Source organism: Marmota marmota, unplaced genomic scaffold, assembly GCF_001458135.2.
Source record: "Marmota marmota marmota unplaced genomic scaffold, marMar, whole genome shotgun sequence".
Lineage (NCBI taxonomy): Eukaryota > Metazoa > Chordata > Mammalia > Rodentia > Sciuridae > Marmota > Marmota marmota.
In genome coordinates, this window is record NW_026000249.1 from 32,247,252 (window position 1) to 32,269,628 (window position 22,377).

Sequence of the window (22,377 nt, forward strand, 5' to 3'; positions counted from 1 at the left end):
TGTAAGCACCTGATATTTCCATTAAGTAATAACATTGGAAAATTATTATGGAATAAAAATTAAAAGCATAAATTGTACACATAATGGTCAGAATTTTGCCCCCACTGCAATTAGATAAAGGGGAAAAACTCACCAAAAATGTTTACAATATGAGAATAATTTGAAAACTAATTATATATATTTTCTACATATTAAATCTGTCATTTCTTACTTTGGCTTAAGAATCTTGGCTGTGACTACCTGGATTTAGTCAGAAGTAAGTCAATAATTGGGAAAAAAAGATCCAAAATTTCTTTATATACAGGCATGAGAGAATTATCTCTCACAGTCCTCAGTATTTACCTTGTAGGTTTCAAATGTACTAATAACTAACTTGACCCATTATTTCTTTTATGAACCAGCAGTCTGATAGTAGCAGAGAAAAACAGTAATATTATATGGGAAATCTCCAGTGTGCAACAGATTTTAATTTCTTAAATTTTGAGATCATTGTGTATTATTGAAGCTACAGTACAGTGAACCTTGTTCATTATTTCTGAGTAGGGATTGACTATTTTTAGGATAAGGTTTTCTTTCCTGTCTAAATGGAGCGGTGTCTTGGGAAAATGATAATTAGAATAGGCAGATGATGTCCAAAAAGCTTGGGCTTGGGGATAATAAAAATATCAAGTTTAGTATAAAGGGTTAGGTAAATTTAATAACTGATTTAGAGAAAGAGCATTTGCTGGGCTGGGGTTGTGGCTCAGTGATAGAGCGCTTGCCTAGCATGTGTGAGGCACTGGGTTAGATTCTCAGCACCACATACAAATAAATAAAGTTCACGGACAACTAAAAAATACTTAAAAAAAAAAAAAAAAAAGCATTTGCTGCCTTAGCATTTCACTGTAATTTTGTTTCACATAAGGGTTGTTTCTTCTGACATTGTGTCGGTAGTTTATTTTATGATGTTAAGTAGTACCTGTCTTGAAATAACAATTCTTTTTAATATATAATTGAAACAATTCTTACTTCTTTTTGTAAGTTTGTGGGGTTTATTGGTGTTGATTATTTGAAATTGCTCTCTTGTGGTTAGAAATTTTTCTCCAATTTTATCATGGCAAGACTTGAGTAAAATAGGGCTAGGATTGTGTTTGTAACTGTTTTTTGTTTTTCGCTTTATTGACAACTTTTATCTGCACTGTGTCTACTTAGCTTTATTACAAACAGTAAGCCAGTCCTTGTCACCTTGCAATTAGGCTGCTATTGGCAGTCTGTTCTAGACTTTCGAAGACTAGTTCATTTTTTAAGGGAGGCAGGCAGCGGGGTGTGGGGGTGGTGGTGGTACAGGACTAAGGTTTAATTTAGATCAGAGGTTTGTAAATTTTTTTCCATAAAGGGCCAGAGAATAAATATTTTAGGCTTTACTCGTTATATGGTCTCTGTCATAACTGTATCATAATGCAAAAGCAGAGATAATCTGTAAATGAATGGGCATGGCTGTGTTCTGATGAAAGTTTTACTTATAAGAACAAGGAGCAGGGGCCATGGGCTATAATTTGCTGACACTTGGTCTAACATAAAATTAAATTCAAACCAATAAAACAATTTCAAAAATATACTTTATCATATACTTCAGCACAAAACACAAAGTGAAAGTTATTTCTCAGTTCCTAAGGAAAAGAATATCTACTGGGGCTGGAGTTGTAGCTCAATGGTAGAGTGCTTGCCTCACACATGGGAGGCACTGGGTTTGATCCTCAGCACCACATAAAAATAAATAAACAAAATAAAGCACTGTGTCCATCTACAACTAATATATATTGTACATTTTTTTAAAAAGAATATATCTACTGTATAAGTACTTCCTTCCCAAAAATGTAAAATCTGAAGTAGTTAATTGAAATTCATAAAATTATCTTACAGGAAAAGTTGCTATATATTTTATGATGTACTTCATATTATGATGGAGACTAATAAGAAGCCAGATATTGAAATAGATAGAAGCTTAGTAATATGACCTGTAGAGTTGTTTCCGCAGTATATTGGTGGTAGTAGTATGTGATTGTTTGCTTTTGATAAAGTTGGTTTCAACTGCATAATTTGAATCAGTGGATCATTCAAACCATATAGAAACTGACATCTTGTCTCCCTTTTCAAAACAGTAGTAGAGACCATTTCTATCTTTTCCTTTCCCTCAGAAATTGTGGGAAGTTTCTAATACTTATATTACCATAATGTTCCTATTTACATATTTAAATGACTTGATATCATCTCCACCTTCCATTTACCTTTAAGGGATTTCCAGGTACTCCACAGAGTTTAATGAAAAATAGTCTAGCCTGGTGTTGTTGTACATTCCTGTAATCCCAGTAGAGCAGGAAGCTGAGGCAGGAGAATTGCAAGTTTGAGCCAGCCTTGCCAACTTATCAACACCTTGTCTCAAAATAAAAAATAAAAAAGGACTGGGATATAGCTCAGTGGTATAGAGTACCCCTGGGTTCAATCCTTAGTCCCCCACCTCCAAGGAAAAAAATGTCTTCATTGAAATGAAATGAAATGAATGAATTACCGAAGTATTACTTTAAAATAGCTTTGAATTTCTTTGGAATCTTTGAAAAATTAATTTAAGGTAGTAATACTAGTCTTCAGGTAAGTTGTTCAATACTGAACTAATTAATTTCATACTCTTTATATACATATAGCAGTTTTTATTGTGCAAGTGCTTAAATTTCACTAAAATAGATTAATATTATTTAAAAACTTGTGATATTTCAAAAAGAGCTTATTAAAGTTACCTGATCCATCTATACTGTTGTTTCTTATTTCAGAAATAATTTGAATTTCCTAATGGGTTCTTGGTGGCCCAACCTTGAAGATCTTTATGAAGCAAATGTTCCAGTGTATAGGTTTATTCAGCGACCTGGAGATTTGGTCTGGATAAATGCAGGCACTGTTCATTGGGTTCAGGCTATTGGCTGGTGCAACAACATTGCTTGGAATGTTGGTCCACTTACAGGTATTTTAAAGAATATGCTTTAAAAAATAGTTTAATTTAAAGGCTTATAATATGTATATTCTTTTTTTCCTTGAATATAACTCACTAAATTTTATATTGGAAGATGAGTGTCTCCTTGCACCAAATTTCAGTTTTTAGTAGAAGAAATTAAATTCAAGTCAACAATTGGAAATCTAAGGCCATAAATCTCAGCAAACAACAAGTTTATTTGTTTATATAAATAGAAGATGTATTTCAATTTTTAGAGTGCTTGATTTTATTTTATAAAGGAAACATTTTATGGGAAAAAGCAAAGTACAAATTTATTCTTTCAAATTTTTCTTTTGTATGCCATATAAATAGCCCTACTATGTAAAAATCTGTTTGAATTATGCCTACATTCAGGCAGTATTAGCTTAAGGTTAAGAATATGGCCTTTAGAGCCAGAAATACCTGGATTTGGACCAGGACCTGGTTCTTGTAACTTTGGGCAAGTTATTTAATTTCTCTAGTCCTTGATTTCTTCGTCTATATTATGAAGATAATTTGTAAGGCAATAATAATAAGGTAATAATTAAATGAGATAATGGTAAAATTAGCTCAGCACAATGCCTGGCACATAGTCATAGGAAGTACTCTTTTTATGTAATTGATTCTATCATAAAATATAAAAATGATATTTGTAGTATTTTGAGGTTTTCAAAATTGGTGTTGAAGATATCACCTGAGAGAGTGATAACGGTTATCTTCATATCTTTCGATACTTTGGGTTGCATTATAACTGTTTTTTTTTTCCTAGCCTGCCAGTATAAATTGGCAGTGGAACGGTACGAATGGAACAAATTGCAAAGTGTGAAGTCAATAGTACCCATGGTTCATCTTTCCTGGAATATGGCACGAAATATCAAGGTCTCAGATCCAAAGCTTTTTGAAATGATTAAGTAAGTGCTTTCTAAAACTGCTGTAGTCCCTCTCTTTTTGGGGGAGTGTTAACTATTAAATACCTTTTTTTTCCCCATAGAATTATGTCGACATTAAAAGAAAGTGTCCAGAAGTCTAGCAAAATGTAATATGAGAATCCACATGTTAAAAATACCTTTCCCTTCCAAATAGCCCGCTGTGGTACAGAAAAGAACAAAAGCATAAATGATTCTAAACTAGTAGATTCACATTCTTGTGTTTACTTACCCCCTCCTCTCTGAACAACCTTATTTCCCAAGAGACATTAGTTTTAATATTGAAAATCTGCTCTTAGTAACTGAAGGGATAATAGCATCATAGAATAATTGCTGTTATGGAGAAATTAACAGTTAATACAGGGATTTGACTAAACTATTAATTTCTTTTGTTTAAATTATCCATCTTGTCCCTATTCATAGCTGCTTTAAAAACTTAATACAGTTTATATAAATTCTTGTCTAGTACCTTAGTTTAAATACATATACACTAATAAGCTTCTCATTTATTGTCACAGTTTCTATCCTATTTTGTAAATCTAATAAGCTTCTCATTTATTGTCACAGTTTCTATCCTATTTTGTAAATCTGTTTAGAAATATATGTTTTCAAATAGTGCTATATGGCAGTGTTCCTGTAAATTATGTTTTCTACTACTACCCCTACCTGCCCAAAGGTGGAGAATTCTGGTCAAAGAAATTTATTAAATAAAGTCGAACAAGTCCTTTATTTTAAATTTATTCTCTGTAAAAATTTTTAAATACTGTATGTGTTGATGTGTTTTATAAATAGAAGTTACGTGTGTTTCCCAAATTTATTTGACCAGTATCTTTTTAAGAATTGATCTCCTCAACTCATTTTGGAATATGCTGTTTTATACTCATGGATGAATTAATTTTGTTTTAGTCTTTGTTAAAATAGTATTTACACTCATTGTTATTCCTGCAGGTATATTAATTTGGTCAGCATGTATTGTTTTCAGAATGCTGTCTTTTGAAAGTAATCCTGGCTTACTAAAATTTTTTCAAACCTAAATGTAAAATTTTATTCAAACAAAAATTGTGTGGGCTAGGTAACATGCCTGTGAATTTTCTTATGACACAGTCCAATAATGTATAAATTCCTTAAAACATTGAATCTTAGGCACTATATTCCCTATAAATATATAATTGGCAGTGGAGGAGGGGTGTCTGTATCTCAGAATGGTACTTTGCTCTCTGAACAATAAGTTCAGTATTTTTGGTAGAGCAAGGAGGATGACCTAAAGTCCCTGAAGATGGTTAGTTAAGTTGGAGATAGGCATAAACTAAATGCTAATTCAGATAAACTAAAGGTAAAGGGATATGCAATACCATTTATCTAACAGCTATGTAGATTGGAAGTGTCTTATCTCATTTTGGATAGATAAGGATTTTATAATTGGAAGGATTTTAAAGGGCATTTACTAAAAATTTCTACTTAATATTCGAGTAATCTTGCTTGTAGCATTCATAATTTATACTAATCTAAGGACATTTCTCTCTTTTTTTTAAAGAGAGAGAGAGAACTTTTTAATTTTTTTTTTTTTTTTTTTAGTTTTCGGTGGACACAACATCTTTTTTTTATTTTTATTTTTATGTGGTGCTGAGGATCAAACCTAGCGCCCACGCATTCCAGGCAAGCACGTTACCGCTTGAGCCACATCCCCAGCCCTAATGACGTCTCTTTACCTCACTATAATTCTGTAAAGTTTTTTACTAATTTATCTAAAATCTACATGTTGCTTGGTTCCAATTCCCTTAAATATACTGAGATGGGTACAGAATATATTCCATTTAACAAGTGCTTTAGAACCAACTCTGGGCCAGATACCATCCTACACACTAAAGGACAAAGCATTGTTATAAGACAAAATCCCTGTGTTCAAGGGGCTCAAATTCCAGGGGAGCAAGACAGACTCCCAAGCAGGAAGTCTAAGAAGCAATTTATCTGTATGATTAAGGTAAAATAGAATAATATTTTGGTGGGAGAAGCTGATAGTATTTCTTTGGCCAAAGTGATCAGGGAAAGTATCTGAGAGGGTCCTTAGCCCTGGAAAATGAGATGAAGTCATTAGTATACAGATCTAGGGATAGAACATTTCAGATCCAGAGTACAAGTGAAGGCTGAATTAGGAACAGTATGAGCATGTTTATGGGACAGAAGAAGCCAGTGTGACTATAGCAGAATGAGAAAACATAAGAGTGGTAGCAATAAGCTCAGTGAAGTGAGCAGCAGGAATGAGATTGTACGTGGACTTTTAGGACATAGGTAAAGAGTCTATATATTTATTGTAAGTGTTACAGATTACTATTAGAGGATTTTAAGCAGGGGGAGGGGAATAAGTTCTAATTTTACCATTAAGAAAATGGATCTGAGCTGGGCACAGTAGCACATACCTGAAATCCTAGTGGCTCTGGAGGATGAGGCAGGAGGATCGCAAGTTCAAAGCCAGCCTCAGCAATTTAGCAAAGCCCTAAGCAACTTATCATCACCTTGTCCCTAAATAAAATATTTTTAAAAGGGATGAGGATGTGGCTCAGTATTTAAGTGCCCCTGGGTTCAATCCCTGGTTCCAAAAAGAAAAATAGAAAATGGATCTGGTTGCCTTGTGGATTACAAGGGGCAAGGGTAGAGGTAGTAAGGATGATTTGGAGGCTATCGGGCAATTACATTAGGGACCAGCTTGGGCAGAGATTTGCCTGTGGAAGTGAAGAGAGGGACAAACTAGGGACTGTTGTAGAGCCAAAGCTCACTGAACTTTCTCGTAAATTGGGTGGTGGAGTAAGGGAAAAAGGAACCAGTAAAAAACTCTTGCCAGTATTGTTCTTCCTACCCGATTTTGGGTAATTTAAACAGCGTTTACCTCTATCATTTCTATTTCTTACCCCACCTTCATCAAACTTGCCATAATTCTGGACTCCTTCCAGTTGATCACTGTCCCTCTTAATAAATATGAAGTCTTGGACATTGATACTGGTATTATCTTTGTTATAAAGTTGCCCTGTGTTGAAATTGGACACACAAAATTTGGGTGTTTTTCACTTATAATTATTGGTAATAAAGTTGTTTCTTAATGCCTGCCTTCTTTCATATTTTAACTTAAAAGAACATCCATGCTTATCTATACACCATTTGATCCAGCACTACAAAATGACTAATCCTTTGAACCTTGATTATTCATTTTATTAAGAATTCTGCTACTAGCTTGAATTTTCATTGAGATATGATTAGCAAGCATTTATTGTCATCAGACCAGTGAAGATGTTAACCACAAGTCCAGACCCCTAGGCGTTGCTTTATAAAGCTTCCTTTTAAAAATACAATCATTCAGCCATTGCTAAAACTGTACTTTCACCAGCCAACATTGCTCCCATTCCTTCATTTAATGAGTGTTTAGTGACTGAATATAAGACTCTGGGCTAGGCACTAAGGATTTATAAATATATATTTATAAGCACATGTAAGTACATATTTATGTATACTAGATCCCATTAGGGTATATAAGTAAATATAATGAAGGAAATACAGTGATATAGTCATTGAAGTCTCTGCAGCTCACAGAATCCCAGATGTCTTTTTAAGCTCTTCATTCTAGGGAGAAATGTATTTTGTGTGATGGGTGAAAATGTGGAGGCAGGGAAAGGCAAAAAGAATAGCATCTCAAGTCAGCTTAAGACCAGACTCTTGCTCCATCAGGAAATGCCTCAGTTGATCCATAAAATGAAAGTATACATATTTAGTGTTTAAGTTAATTTAGTCACGTTTTCTTCCAGTGAAGGAGTGAATCTCTTCTGTAGAGCACAGGGTGAAATAGTTGATTTATGTAGAAAGGTCATGTTATATGACATGTGCCAGCCAGTCTTCAACTACTAAAATCATACTCAGCATGGTAAGCTGCTTATACTCTGAGAGGCTCAGGGGAACTCTTGACTCTCTAGAGGAACTGCAAATGCATACTTCCTCTGGGTCATCTTCTCTTCCGCCTGCTCTCTTTCTCTTCCTTGATCCATTTGCCTTGCTTTCTCTCTCCTGATCTCCTTCCCTAATGTGTCTTTGGTAAGAAACAGTGAGACAACACAGAATTAAGACACTTCCGAGAGGGTAAAATTCAGGAAAGGCCTCACCAAAGAAGTACAACAGCTCCATAGTCTCTTATCCTAACCCCTTTATGCCAAATGTGTTTGGGAATTCAGAACTTTTTAGTTTTAGGAAAAAAAAAATCTTTAAAAAAAAGAAAAGAAAATCTATTATTTTTTTCCTTACAGTAGGGTATCTTATGGCTAGAATCAAACACATTAATATTTCTATAGTAAAATATTAATAGTTACTAATGAGCTAAATGAAACCTATAAATAGCTCCAGGTCAAGTTTCAATACAAATGAGTTTATGAAAAATTTATGGAAAATTTGTGAGGTAATAATAAGAACTTATGAACCTGTAGTTGTACTGGGTGGTTTAATTATGGGACATGGTGGCATCTCCTATTGTGATCTACTAATTCCTCATTATCATTTTGAGGACAAATTACCTGTTCTTTTAACAAGTCAACATAACTCGTTTTTTTCTTTGCACTTTCAAGTTCAAGTAGGATCTTAAAATTCTATAAAGTCCTTTATCTAAGTAAGTCATTTAGTAAATCTCTTCCAATTTTAAAACCTAATCATTTTACACACTAATATCCATACTTTGCTTCACAGTTTTCCAAATACTTGCTATATTGGCATGAGTCAAAAGAATATTCATTATCTTGATTTCTTATTTCTTTTCATAATGCAGTAAACTCAACTTGGAAAGTTCACAGCCTGACTCCTTAGGAGAATTTTAGTGGGAGCTCAGTGTATAACTTTGATTTCATTTAACTGTTTCAGTGAGCATAAGCTTCTCTCTATATACCTCATATACTGCAAATGAGCTTAGTTTCTCCTTTATTCCAAACTTTTAAAGTGTCATTCTTAGGTTTAAGCTTTCATATTAGTTAAAGAGTACATATTTAAACTTTTGTTGTTAAAAAATTTAGATAGGCTTAACACTGGCAAAATGTACTAATGAGAAGCCTTTAGAATTTTTAATAATCAAATTTGCATGCCAATCACTTAGCAACAAGACAAAATATTAAATGGAAGGCAGAAGATTTAGAGGCATGAATTAGAAGGTAATTGCTACAGTTTAGACAAGGGGAGAGTCTAAGGTTAGAGGGTAAAACAAATTGCACTTGAGGATTGATTGGTGGAGATAAGAAAGAAATCTTTATTGTTGGACTTTGGTTTGGTCCACGTAGTGGAGCGTTTATGCTTATTAATTGGGAGTAAAGGAAGACAAGTGGAAATGGATCAGCTAAAGGGAATGAGGATTACCAACTTGGCTGACCTTAGATACACAGAACTTGAACTCTTTCTATGAGGGTTTAAGTCAAAATTTCTATTTAAATGCCCAGATGGATACATGGTTGTATTGGAAAATGAGTCAGAAATACGCATTTGTAGCTTTCAACTGACTATGATAAGGAGTTACCATTCAGGTATTAGCTGTTGAGTTTTCTGGACCATTAGTTGTTTTTAAAGTGGAACAGTACCCACACAAAGAAATGAAAAGTTAAAGCTACCAGTCACTTCCTTTAATTCACTGAACTGTAACAGTTTTTCCATGTTAAGATATCTTCTTCTCCTTTAAAATACATATTGCTGCCCTCTGACTTGTTTGTATTTTTTTTTATCTAGCTTTTATTTTGAAAAATTTAAAATCTACATCTACAACAAAAAGTTGATAGAATAATACAGTAAATATCTATATAACCTAAACTGGGTTCATCAGATAAGTTTTTGCCACATTTACTTAGCAGTCTCTATATACACATGCGTATGTGTATACTGTTTTGGCTGAGCCACATGAAAAAGTGATTTGTAGACATTATGACTTGTCATCTCAAATACTTCATTATGCATCTCTAAGAATAAGTATAGTCTTAGCTGGACATGGTGGCACATGCCTGTAATCCCAGTTACTTAGGAAACTTAGACAGGAGGATTAGAAGTTTGAGGCCAGCCTCCGCAACTTAACAGGACCATCTCAAAATAAAAAGGACTGGGGATGTAGTTCAGTGGTAAAGACTTCCTGGGTTCAATTCAATACCCCCCCAACTCCTTCCAAAAAGAATATTTTCCCACATAAGCATCATACCATTTACTATAGCTCAGAAATATGAAATTCAGTAGAATTACCTAGTATACAGTCTACATTTAGATTCCCCAACAGAAAAAAGGAAAAAAAAAAATACATTTCCCTACCAATGTAAAAATGTCTTCTTAGCTTTTGCCTCACCTCACCACACCACCTTAATCCAGACTGAATCAAATTTCACCTTGAATTCTGTTTATAGTCTTTGCATCTTCTTTAGTCACTTTTTAAAAAAATCTGTAATCATGATATTTTCTTTTTGCAGATAGCAATTCAAAAAACTATTGATGAACTGTTTTCTTTTGGTCAACTCTTTTGCCACTCTAGTATAAACTGTGTTATAGATTTTTTCATTTGTGGGTCCTGAGTAAACCAAGTTATACTAAAAAGGTACTTTAAAACTTAAAATTAGGGATGGGGAAATTACTTTTATTTTTTATCCATCTTCATCAAATCATAGTCTTTATCCTGTGTTTTTAACTTTAAAAAACAAGTTAATGAAGAGTTAAAGGAAACATTTACTCTTTGCAAATTCATGATTCCATTTTCGGATATTTGAGACACATTACTTTAGTCTACATTTTCTCCCTGTATAGTATTGAGATTCTTTACTTCACTCTCATAAGGTTCATACATTGCTTATGTTTTACCATTTAAGTATCCTTTTAACAAGATCCTTGAAAGGAATTGAAATGTTAGTATAGCAGATGAACTCTGAAAACTATTGGTACTGATGCAGTTTCCCTGTAGATAACAGCCTTACAAAATAAATAGTCTTTGAGGTATAATTGAATGGTTTAATCTCAATGGTAGAGAAAGCCAACCCCCAAGAAATATGGTATACATTTTTGTAATCATGGTGAATGATTAGCAAGTTAATACAATGGTAATATGTTGCCAATACATTAGGAAGCTATTTTCTTCAACAATTTTGTTAGTTTCACCTATGTCTTGGTGGTTAAATAGTTCAATAAATACGTCAAAAATAGAATGCCAAGGACTGTGTTTTCTTCTGAAAAGTTCAATATTAGGAAGGCTGAGGTTGAGGAGGAGCATATCAGATAGTAAAAAAGAATGGAAAGTTAATTTTCAGAATACATATTTTCATCCACCTCCCTATAATCTGCCAAATAATTATATGTTCTAAAATTACTAATAACATATAAGCCAGTAGTTGAAAATAAATTCTCTAAAATTTCAACAATACCAGTCTGTCTTAAACTACTCCCCCACAGACTTAATTTCTTATCCTATCATTTTGTCATTCTTTTGAGTATGATATAAAGCACTGCTCTTCTTTCATTTTTAAATGTACCATCTTTTACATACATAATATTGATGCCTCATGTGCTTTCTTTTTGTCTTTTGTGTATGTGTGATCACTGTGTGTTATTTTCCTCCACCCCTCCTTTTTAAAATTTTTCCTAAGTCTTAGATTCTGTGCTGTTTAATATCCCAATGAAATATTACAGAAGGGGTAGCATAGTTTAGTTGTCTGGAATCTGCCCTATCTTCATATCTTGGCTTCTCCATTTACTGGCTGAGGGACTGGGCAGATTACTAAATCTATTAGTCTTTGTTTCCTCTTCTGAAAATGGGTATAATAATATCTTTTTATGTAGCTTTAGTGGGCCTTGCATTGAGTAAGCACTCAGTAAGTGGTAGCTATTGTTATAGTTAATATTAATTATAGAAACCCTAGTCACCAGTATTTTTTTGTTTGTTTGTAAAGTTAATACTTATGGACCTAGTACAGTGGTTCTAAAATGCACGCAGTTTTTCTTCCATGGGGCACTTATGATAATGTCATCACTTAGGTGGGAGGGGTGCTACTAGCATTTTGGGGTAGGGAGTAGCGATGCTGCTAAACAGCCTATAGTGCACAGGCCAGCTCCAAACAACAAAGAACTATTCAGCCCAAAATACCAGCGGTGCTCAGATTGAGAAACCTTAAAGGAATCTAGTCTAAACACTTTTAGAATAATTTTTGTTTTCTTTTCAGTGTATTAACTATTGTACTTTGACACATCACAATTTTTTCAAATTAAAAAATCAGTGTATTCAGAATCAGAAATTTGGACTTCTGTATGAAAACTTCTGTGTTTTCCATTTCCCTTTACCTGAAAACTTCAGTTTAGTAATTATATAATTATTTTAACATGAATTAAGAGTTTTGACATAATAACATTAGTTAGCTGGGTATGGTGGTATCTACCTGTAATCCCAGTGGCTCAGGAGACTGAGGCAGAAGGATTGCAAGTTCAAGGCCAGTCTCAGCAACTTAGTGAGACCCTGTCTCAAAATTAAAATTTAAAAAACAATAAAATAAAAACAAAAAATAGGCTGGGGATGTGGGTCAGCAGTAAAGCACCCCTGGGTTGAATCCATAGTAATAATAATAATAATAATAATAATAATAATACTTAATGTTTATGGAACACTAATTGCCAGGCACCAATTTAAGCATTTTACGGAACATACATAATCCTCATAACAGCACTCTTAAGTGTCCCCATCTAACAACTGAGGAAACGGAATAGGAATAGAGAATAGGAAGTGAATAGGAAGTGTGTGTGAAGCTGAAATTTGAACCCAGGCAGTCTAGGTCTAGAAACTGCTCTTGCCTATTCCATTAGCTGTCTCTCTGTGGTCTCTTAGGGTCTTGGTGATAAAATGCAATGATCTGTGAAGTTTGAATGTATTAGTATGTATTAGAAAATACAAATTTTTGTATTTTAGACACTGTTTTCAATTTTGTCACTTTTTGTGGTGACCAATGAATCTTAGGATCAGGCAAGTTAGGTACACCCTGGAGTAGATTAGATCTTTTAGAATTGTGATTTTTAAAAATCTTTATTTCACACATATTATTGGTCATTACCTTATCTATATAACATAAACTTTATCATAAGTACAGAGTTTTTAAATAAAAGTTAAAATAAACTTAACTTCCCTTGTCCCTTTGCCCATTTTTAAATGGATAAATGAGGTGTTCTGCAATTGTTTGGTCATAGCCAACTGGCCTAATGTCTTAAGCAGAATTTCTCCTAGCACTATGCAGAAATAATGGTATAGCCACAAAGACCAGTCTATAGTTAGCAGATTTTAGTGCTATAGTCCTGGTGCTCTTCTAATAATCTATTGGGTTTGATATGCAATGATTTTTTATAACATTGACCAAACAAAATCTAAAGATTCTAAAACTCCGCCTTCTTATAGTTAACATATATTTGCTTTTATGCTTGTTTTTCCATTGAGGAATTCTTTTTTTTTTAAATATATCTTTATTTTATTTATTTATTTTTTATGAGGTGCTGAGGATCGAACCCAGGGCCTCGCAGGTGCTAGGCGAGTGCTCTACCACTGAGCCACAATCCCAGCCCCATCCATTGAGGAATTCCTAAGGTGTTCATTTTATCATTGACTGAGACCTTGATTTTCAGCCATGTGGTTGGTTTAAATAAAAATGTTAGATGCCTTATTGACATTCATATACCTTCTGTTGTCATAGGAGAACACAATCCTGGAGTGGCAGGTAGCAAGGGAGTTTTGAGGGCTCACATTTTGGCTTACTTTTCCTTGTAGGGTTAGAGACTGGGCAGTGCAAGCCGACTCTTAGAACTTTCATTTGTCACCTACTTAGTGACTGAGTTTGTTACCATAAAGAATTGAAAAGTGCCCTATCAAATAAACCCATATTTCATCTGTCTCCACACTGACGTTTGGGAACTTAGTCAAGTTACCCCTAGAATATTAGCATAATCACGTCTGTTGTCTTAACTTTGACATAACATCATTAATAGCTTCATTCCTATTCTTATCCTGCCCAGAAAAATCATTTGTAGGAATAATCGTTTGTTCCCTAAATAATACCTTCTCACAGTGTGCCTTCTGCACAAAACGTGCCTTACCCCAATCTCTTTTTCATGCTTATATCTAAATTGATATATTCAAATCAGAAATTTCAACATCCTATATGAAAACTTCCAAGATTTCTACCTCCCCTAACCTGAAAATGATCTCTTTCTCCTTGTAGTATTCTTGACTTCCTAGGTTTGTTTATGGTTTGCCTGATGTGTTGATTTGTGAGTATATTGTGTGTGTTCATTCTAAAGAAGTTATTCTCTTAAATTCCATCCCTTTTTAAGCTTCATCTTTGCAGATCAAGTTTTGGTTGCATTAATTTCTACTGAATAACCTCAAATATGCCTAGCCCTCACTTAGTCTCTTCCTTGTGGTTTTCTTCTGTGCCAGAGCTGTCTTTATCCTCTTGTCTTTTTGTGTAGTTTTTCATCCAAATAAAAATAGGGCTTGGGTCTTGAAACCACTGGTAATCCTTAAAAGTCAAAGAATTCTGTTTCTGTAGCTGCAGAAATAATTTCTGACTCTGTTCCTAAAATGCATTCATGTAAAATAGAACTTTCCATCTTCTACATTTAGCATTTTACCTTTTTTTCTAGTAATTTATTATTTTGTTTTTAGCAAATTAAATTCTTAATTGGTGTAAGATAAACTTATTAAAATTAAGCAATACTAAAATTAAGAGGAAGTGAGAACCTTGATTTTATTGGGCTTTTAATTTTTTAAAAGCTCTTCAATGTTCTCTTTATATAAAAATCAAAGTCTGAAATTAATTAAAGCAGAACTATTTATGATTAAATCAAGTCTTGAATATTGTATCTATACCTTCCCAAGTATCCTTTTCCCTAAATCTCTTCACTTCCTGATTATTTTTCCCTGTCCTTTGATTGAATCACCTCTTAGACCTGCTCATTGCTGTGGTCTCTGAGTCTCTGTCCCTCTAAATTCTCCTTCTCTTTCAACTCAACAAAAGATTTCAAAAAATATAAGGGTAAGGAGAAACCACAGTTTTTCATTTATTATCAGAAAACAATTGTTTTCTAAGATTTTAGCATGACACAAAAATTGTGGACCTGTGATTTCAGAAGCAGACTGCTTGTGGTTATTTATTCTTAGCAACCTTGGGTCCATCCCTTTGTTATTTTGTACTAAAGTATAGAATAATTCTCCACAGAGCCAAGACTGTTTTGAAAAAAATTGCTGACTTAGCCCAAGATTTTTATCTTCACAAGAACAAGGAGAGAGAGAGAATGGGAATTGAAAAAATACCAAAAAGAAGAGAGTAGAACGTGAGATAGGGAAAGTTTGAGATTTTCTTCTTTTACAAACCCCAAACTCAGTCACTCTACAAGCTTTATGATGTATCATATAAATTTAGCTTCCCTGAGCCCCTGCTTCCCATTTGTGAGATAGAAGTAACCTTTTTCCACAAGGTGCTTAAGGGTCCTGGTTGGCATAATGTACGTAGAATACTGAATATATGCCTCCTGTCTGGTTCTTATTTTGTATTATTTATTTATTTATATTGTTTTATTATTTTTGTTTGCCCATGTGGGAGCACAGTTGAGTTTGAAAATCTCCCCAAGGTACCTGCAGAGTTTTAGGCATTATTTTCCTGTAAAATAAAAATACTGCTAACCTCTGCTTGGAAAACTTGTTTAGTAAGATCTATACTTTCAGAGGTGAATTGCATGAGACATGGGGAGGGAAAAAGAAGCAGTTGCTTTTCAAGAGCTGGGGGCGTGGGCCCAATTATATTATCTCTCTTTTGCTATGATCTGAAGTTTTATCTGCTACCTCTCCTGGCACTCTATACCACATATGCATGTGTGTATGTGCATGCACACTCAGGTAACAGTCCTAGCTTTGACATGCAAGCATAGTCTAAAGCAAGAACATGTTTAACATGAAATGGATTCCTTAAGAAGTGATAACTTAAGGAATTGGCCTGCAAGTGTAAAAGTTGATTATTGTATGTTGTTAATGTGTTTTACATATATTTTAACCACCCCTATCCCCTGATAAGTTTTAATATACATGGGTTCTGACAAATAACAATACTTCAGCCTAGTAACTTATAAAATACAAATGAAACATAAATTAAGATTAATATACTATTACCCACGTTTGAATTTTAGTTGTTTAGAAAGCAAATGTTTACTTATTGAACAATAATATATGCCAGGCACTGTCCTAGGCAGTAAATAAATGAGTAGAAAAGTATGAATAAAATAGACAAGACCTTTGCTCTCAAGACAATATTTAGTTGCTAAATTTATTTCCTTTTCTTTAGGGTATTTTTGTTATCTCTGATTTTTAGAGCTGAAAAATGCCTTAGAGATCATCTAGTTCAGCCTTTCTGTTCAAATGGAGAACCTGAACACTGAAATTCACAGGAGAGTAAGATAATACAGAATATTCCAAGTAATGCAAACTGTAGAAAAATAAGCACAAACTGAGAATTCACAATGTGATTCACAATCTGATGATGTAATATTTTATACTAATATTTTAGTATCATGTTTAAATTTTAAAAAAGTCTAAATTATTAGGAAACTTCAGTTGTATTAATATAAATGGATTCCACTATATTATCTACAAGTTAAAATGAAAAAAACAAATGTCTTTTTTTCTTCTTTAGCGCTATAGTTAAAACAATTTTGTATACTCTAATGATTGAATCCATAAATTATTTTCTGTCTGTGGAACTCAAAGAGTTTTAAAAGTAATGATGTTCATGAGTGTCTAGGTAGTGTTGATAAAAGTAATGTGTCTTTCTGTCTTACTTAGAATCATAGCAGTTCATATCTGGAATTCAGATCCCTTATTTCAAGGATGTAGATATTGACTCCCAGAGAGGTTAACTAACTTGCCCAAATAAGAGCCACAATTAGCCACTCAAATTTAAGCAAGGAGTCAGGTTTTTGTTTGTTTTGTTTTTTAATTAAGACTTTTATATTTTGATATTCAGATATCAGTTATTCTCAACTCTAAATGGTTTAATATTAATCATCATTAGACTTGCTGAGCATTGCCTTATTTTTTAAATCTGGGAAATTGACAAAAATTTTGAAGTCATAGATATTAGAACCAATTCTCTTGGCATTATTTCTGTATCTTTCATGCTATAATTATTTGATATTCAGTTGCTGGTCACAAATAATTTTTCCCCTATAATAGGTATTGTCTTCTGAGAACTCTGAAGCAATGTCAGACTTTGAGAGACGCTCTCATTGCTGCAGGAAAAGAGATTATATGGCATGGGAGGACAAAAGAAGAACCAGCTCATTACTGTAGCATTTGTGAGGTACGTAAACGTTCTTCTCCACAGTTGTTTTTGTAATCCTTCTTGCCTCTCCACTCTTGGTTTCTCCTCAGACTGTGTGTGTGTGTGTGTGTGTGTGTGTGTGTACACACACACTTCCATGTAACGTATTTTACTGTAGTTAGCATTGTGTTCAATTTTGTTACTAGATTTCTGATTTCTTATATTAAAACTTAATCTGATGATGTAATATTTTATTAATTGTTAATCAGCCTTAAAAATATCTACCACAGAGTCATTTATCTGTTAGGTCTTTTACAGATGATAATAAACAAGAAGTTTTTAGTCCAAGAATTTAGACTGGGAACATATGTACACAGATGCCAGTAAACTGGATGTAATTTGGTATACCTCCATGCAGATCAATGTTCAGTCCTCCCTGGTGCAATTTGCAATATATCTATCAAATCTTCTACTGTAGCCAAGGCTTGCAAGAGGAGCAGGAACAAAGGAGATGTAGTGCCTTCTCTGAAGAAACTTAAAATTCTACTTGGAGAAAATGAATTATAAACAGTTGATTATAATTTATAGGAGACTACGATAAATGTGAAGTTGGGATTTCTGTTATGAAAATACTGCGGGGATATAAATGATCTAATTTTCCTTTCTGGTATTGGCCTAAGAGCTCACAGAAGTATTAGCATTTGAGTCCTTCCTTGAAGGATGAGTATGATTTCAGTGGGCTAAAAAATGATGTGAATTAGAGGTAGACCATCATGGGGTATAGGAAACATAGGACTGGGGAATTATAATAGTTTTCAAAAAGAATGAACAGTCCAATGTGGCTTTAACACAGATTGTGCAAATTCTACTCATAAGTCTCAGTGATATGTGGCTTGCAGTGCATCTTGAACACTTTTAAGGAATTTGATATTTGGTTTGAGGTCACTAAAGCCATCAAAAATTTTTGAGAAGCAAGTAATATGATGTGTATTTTGGATAAGATAGAAATAGTAAGCTATTGGAGTGGTCTTAAGTACGATTTTTCATCTTAAGGCCTAGACTAGAACTTGGCAGGAGGAATATTAAAGAAGGGGAAGAAATAAAAAGTATTTAGAAGATAAAAATAAGTATTCATTAAATGGCAGAAGTAAGCAACAAGTTGAAGAATGCTTATAAACTTTCTAGCTCAGGTTCCTATTATTGCCCATTGATAGTAATGGAAACATGGTGTACTCCAGGATTTTAAGAAATGAGATTGTGTGAGTTTTCCATTACTGAAAAAATTCCACAGTAAGCAGATATGGTAATATTGATGATCTTTTCCAAATTGATGTTTTCAAATTCTGTTGTTGACCTTTCTTTGAAATGATTGAATTCATTAACTATATTAGTGTTGTATAAAGTCTAAAGTAAGTCAGTTGGAGAAAATGAATGTATAAACTTTCCAGTATTTGAGAATGACTCCTGTCCCACAGTGCTGGTCCTTATCCTGCCTGAACAACTCAAGTCTTTCTGTATAAGATAGAGGCATTATTTCTAAATCATGCCATGCTTATGAGTATACTTTTTGTTTATACTTACATAAGGCTTATAACTGAATACTCAACTGTCATTTCATTTACCTATCAGTTTCCTTATCTGTAAAATAGATTATATTCATTCACCAAGCATATTTTGAGGTTTGGTTAAACACTGGGCACTATGACATGCACTAGCAATGCAAAGATGAATAAAACAGTTTTGTCTTTGAGTAACTCAGCTGTGGGGAAAGACAGGCATCCATACACAATACTGTGTAATGACTACTATCATAGAGAGTAAAAGGAAAATAATGATTACATGCATCTGATTGTATAATAATATTTTTAGATTTAAAACAGAAATGAGCTGACCTTTGCCAAACTTTTGAATTAGGCTTTGTCAGAGGTCATCATGAGTAAGTCATTCCCTCAGGTAAGTCCCCTAAAAATGCATTACCACCATGTATTTGGGTTTGACACAACATAAAGATTCTCAAACACAGACATGTTTTTCCTTGGTGTACCCTATCTTAACCAGAGATAATTGTCTATGCATGGTTCCCTTAAGGTAAAATTTTATGTTTATACCAAAGCAGTACAATAAATACCACCATCTCTGTTTAATGCATTTTTCTTTTGTATAAAACAGGTGGAGGTTTTTGATCTGCTTTTTGTCACTAATGAGAGCAATTCTCGTAAGACCTACATAGTACATTGCCAAGATTGTGCACGAAAAACAAGTGGAAACCTGGAAAATTTTGTGGTGCTAGAACAGTACAAAATGGAGGACCTGATGCAAGTCTATGACCAATTTACATTAGTAAGTGACAACAACACGTGAGTATGTAGTTAGCTGGGTTGAGGCAACAGTGTTTGCTCTGCCACCTGATAAGTTGGAGGTAATGAAATACTTAAATTTTCTTTTGGCTCAGCAGATAATACATAAGGGTGTATTCCTATCATCCCCTTCTCTTTTACTTCCAACTGTTTATTCATATGAAATTGACATATATCATTTTCACTTTTCTTCCTGGGTGAGACCAGCCTAAATAATGTTACAACTACATTTTAAAATCTTCATGTGTTTTAGAACCTTTTCATATCTTTTCTATCATTTGATCTCAGTTAATCGAATATGTACATAGGTTATTAGTGCCAACAGAATGCTCAGTGTGTGCTTTTCTATATATACTTCTGCTTTTAGAGTTAATTGTATTTCTATATAAAGTTTTGTATTTGCCAGACATATTAACCTCATGGGAATATTTGATGGAGTTTAACTTCCTGGTATGTTATATAACCTTCTGAAATTTAAGTATACTTGTAAATTGCATATAGTTTTTAATTTCAAATATCAGATTCTTAGGGGGAAACATTTTATCCTAGCAGATCAATAGCTTTATTAAAAGAGACAGACATAATTTATGAATTATTGATTTTCTCCAATACTTTTCTCTCCCAAACATGTGATAGAAACTGACTTTTTGAAATTTAGCTTCTGATATTTTCACCTGAATGCTTTTCAAGATTTCTTTTGAAGAAGAAGAAAATTATCTGGACTATATTGAGCCAAATATGTATTACCTATTGAGATAGATCCTGAAGGCAGTCACTAATGAAATTGTAACTGATTTGTTAAGTTATTTTTCTAAATATAAGTATGGAAAGTTGCAGGTACATTGAATAGGGAAGTGGTCTTAGACTCTTGGGAAAAGTGGCCAGGTTAAAGAAAAGGTTTTACTTTTGTGTATTAGGCTGTTGACTTTTTTGTTTTATGTTCCCTAACTTCATAAACAGAATTATGTTTATAGCCATAAGCTAGGGAACAATATTAACAATTTGTATATCAAAATAAACTACTTTACTTTCATTTTCAGGCTCCTCCATTACCATCCGCCTCATCTTGATATTATTCCATGGACATTAAACATGAGACCTTTTCTGCTATTCAGGAAGTAACCCAGTTCTGCACCACTGGTTTTTATAGCTATCTCGTAAGGCTGCTGGCTGAAAACTGTGTCTATGCAACCTTCCAAGTGCGGAGTGTCAACCAACTGGATGGGGAGAGTACCGCTCCTACTCCAGGACTCTCACAAAGCTAATCAGCTGAACTTCAGAAAAATAAATAAATAATAATTTCCATGTTTTGTATATATCTGACAAAACTGGCAACACCATACAGACTACTGACTTGAAGACAACCTCTTTTATATTTCTCTATTTCTGGGCTGATGAATTTGTTTTCATCTATCTTTTCCCCTTCACAATTTTCCTTGGAAAAAAAATACTAGCCTAGCTGGTCATTTCTTTGTAAGGTAGTTAGCAATTTTAAGTCTTTCTTTGGTCAACTTTTTTTTTTTAATGTGAAAAATTAGGTAAGAAACTTTTTTACTGCTTTTATGTTTTTCTGTCTTGTTTTGAAACCATGATGGTTATACTTTTGGTTCCTAAATAAAACATTAAAAAACTTAACAGCCAAGTCACAAAGATAATGGATTGCACATAGACTAAGGAATAAACTTCAGATTTGTGATTTTTGTTTCTAATCTTGATGTAAATTTACACTATTTATAAATACATATTTATTGCTTGAAAATATTTGTGAATGGAATGCTGTTATTTTTTCCAGATTTACCTGCCATTGAAATTTTAAGGAGTTCTGTAATTTCAAACACTACTCCTATTACATTTTCTATGTGTAAATAAAACTGCTTAGCATTGTACAGAAACTTTTATTAAAATTGTTTAATGTTTAAAGAGTTTTCTATTGTTTGAGTTTTAAAAAGAATTTATGTACAGTGCCCAGTTTTTGTTCATTTTTCAAATCTGATTATATATATTTTATATATACTTATGTATGTATATATAATATATATAGAAATCTGAATATATGTATAAAGATTTAGAACTTAAATTTTTCTCGTTTAAGTTTCACATCTATGGTAGATTTTTGAGGTGTCTACTGTAAAGTATTGCTTACAAAAGTATGATTATTTTTAAAGAAATATATATGGTATGTATCTTCAAGACCTAAAATGTCAGACTGGTTTATTGTTAAGTTGCAATTACTGCAGTGACAGACCAATAAACAATTGCTGCCGAAATATAGTATAATAGTAGAAAACAAATAGTGAATGAACAAGATTTTTAAAGGAATGTTGTATTGACTTGACAAATCCTGTACATCACTTAGTAGCATTTTATATGGGAAAAGGGATTCCAGGATAAAGGGTCTATTTTAGAACACAAATAAATTAAGAGACTTATTTTTTAAAAGTTAGGAAATTTTGATATTTCATGCTTTCCTGATTACATGACCATGATGGGATGGGGATCTACAAATTCCATATCACTAGTAAAATACAACAAGCTATATTAGCATTCACAAATCACTGCTAATTAACAGTGTCTAATATTAGTATTTTATTTTATAATGCATCTTCATTTGTATCTCCATTTTCTGAAGCACTTGGCAAATAGTCTCCTTTTATAATATAGTTCTATGAATTTTCCAGAAGTGTTACTGAAGAAACATAAAGAGTGCTTATAAGTGAAGTTTTAACACAAACACACCTACACATCCACACATGTACACACATGCA

At 33.2% G+C, this 22,377-nt stretch overlaps 1 protein-coding gene across 6 annotated transcripts in view; it reads left to right on the forward strand.

The window, feature by feature from the left end:
- Nucleotides 1–21,532, forward strand: part of Kdm6a (lysine demethylase 6A) — a 96,398-nt gene extending 74,866 nt beyond the window's left edge. For all 6 annotated transcript variants that reach the window (XM_015488122.2, XM_015488125.2, XM_015488124.2 and 3 more), the window contains 5 exons: nt 2,808–2,995; nt 3,774–3,915; nt 17,168–17,294; nt 19,425–19,595; nt 20,653–21,532. In XM_015488122.2, the coding sequence (XP_015343608.1) occupies nt 2,808–2,995; nt 3,774–3,915; nt 17,168–17,294; nt 19,425–19,595; nt 20,653–20,682 (658 nt within the window). In that variant the 3' untranslated portion in view covers nt 20,683–21,532. The remainder of the gene's footprint in view (nt 1–2,807; nt 2,996–3,773; nt 3,916–17,167; nt 17,295–19,424; nt 19,596–20,652) is intronic.
- The last annotated feature ends 845 nt before the right edge of the window (nt 21,533–22,377 follow it).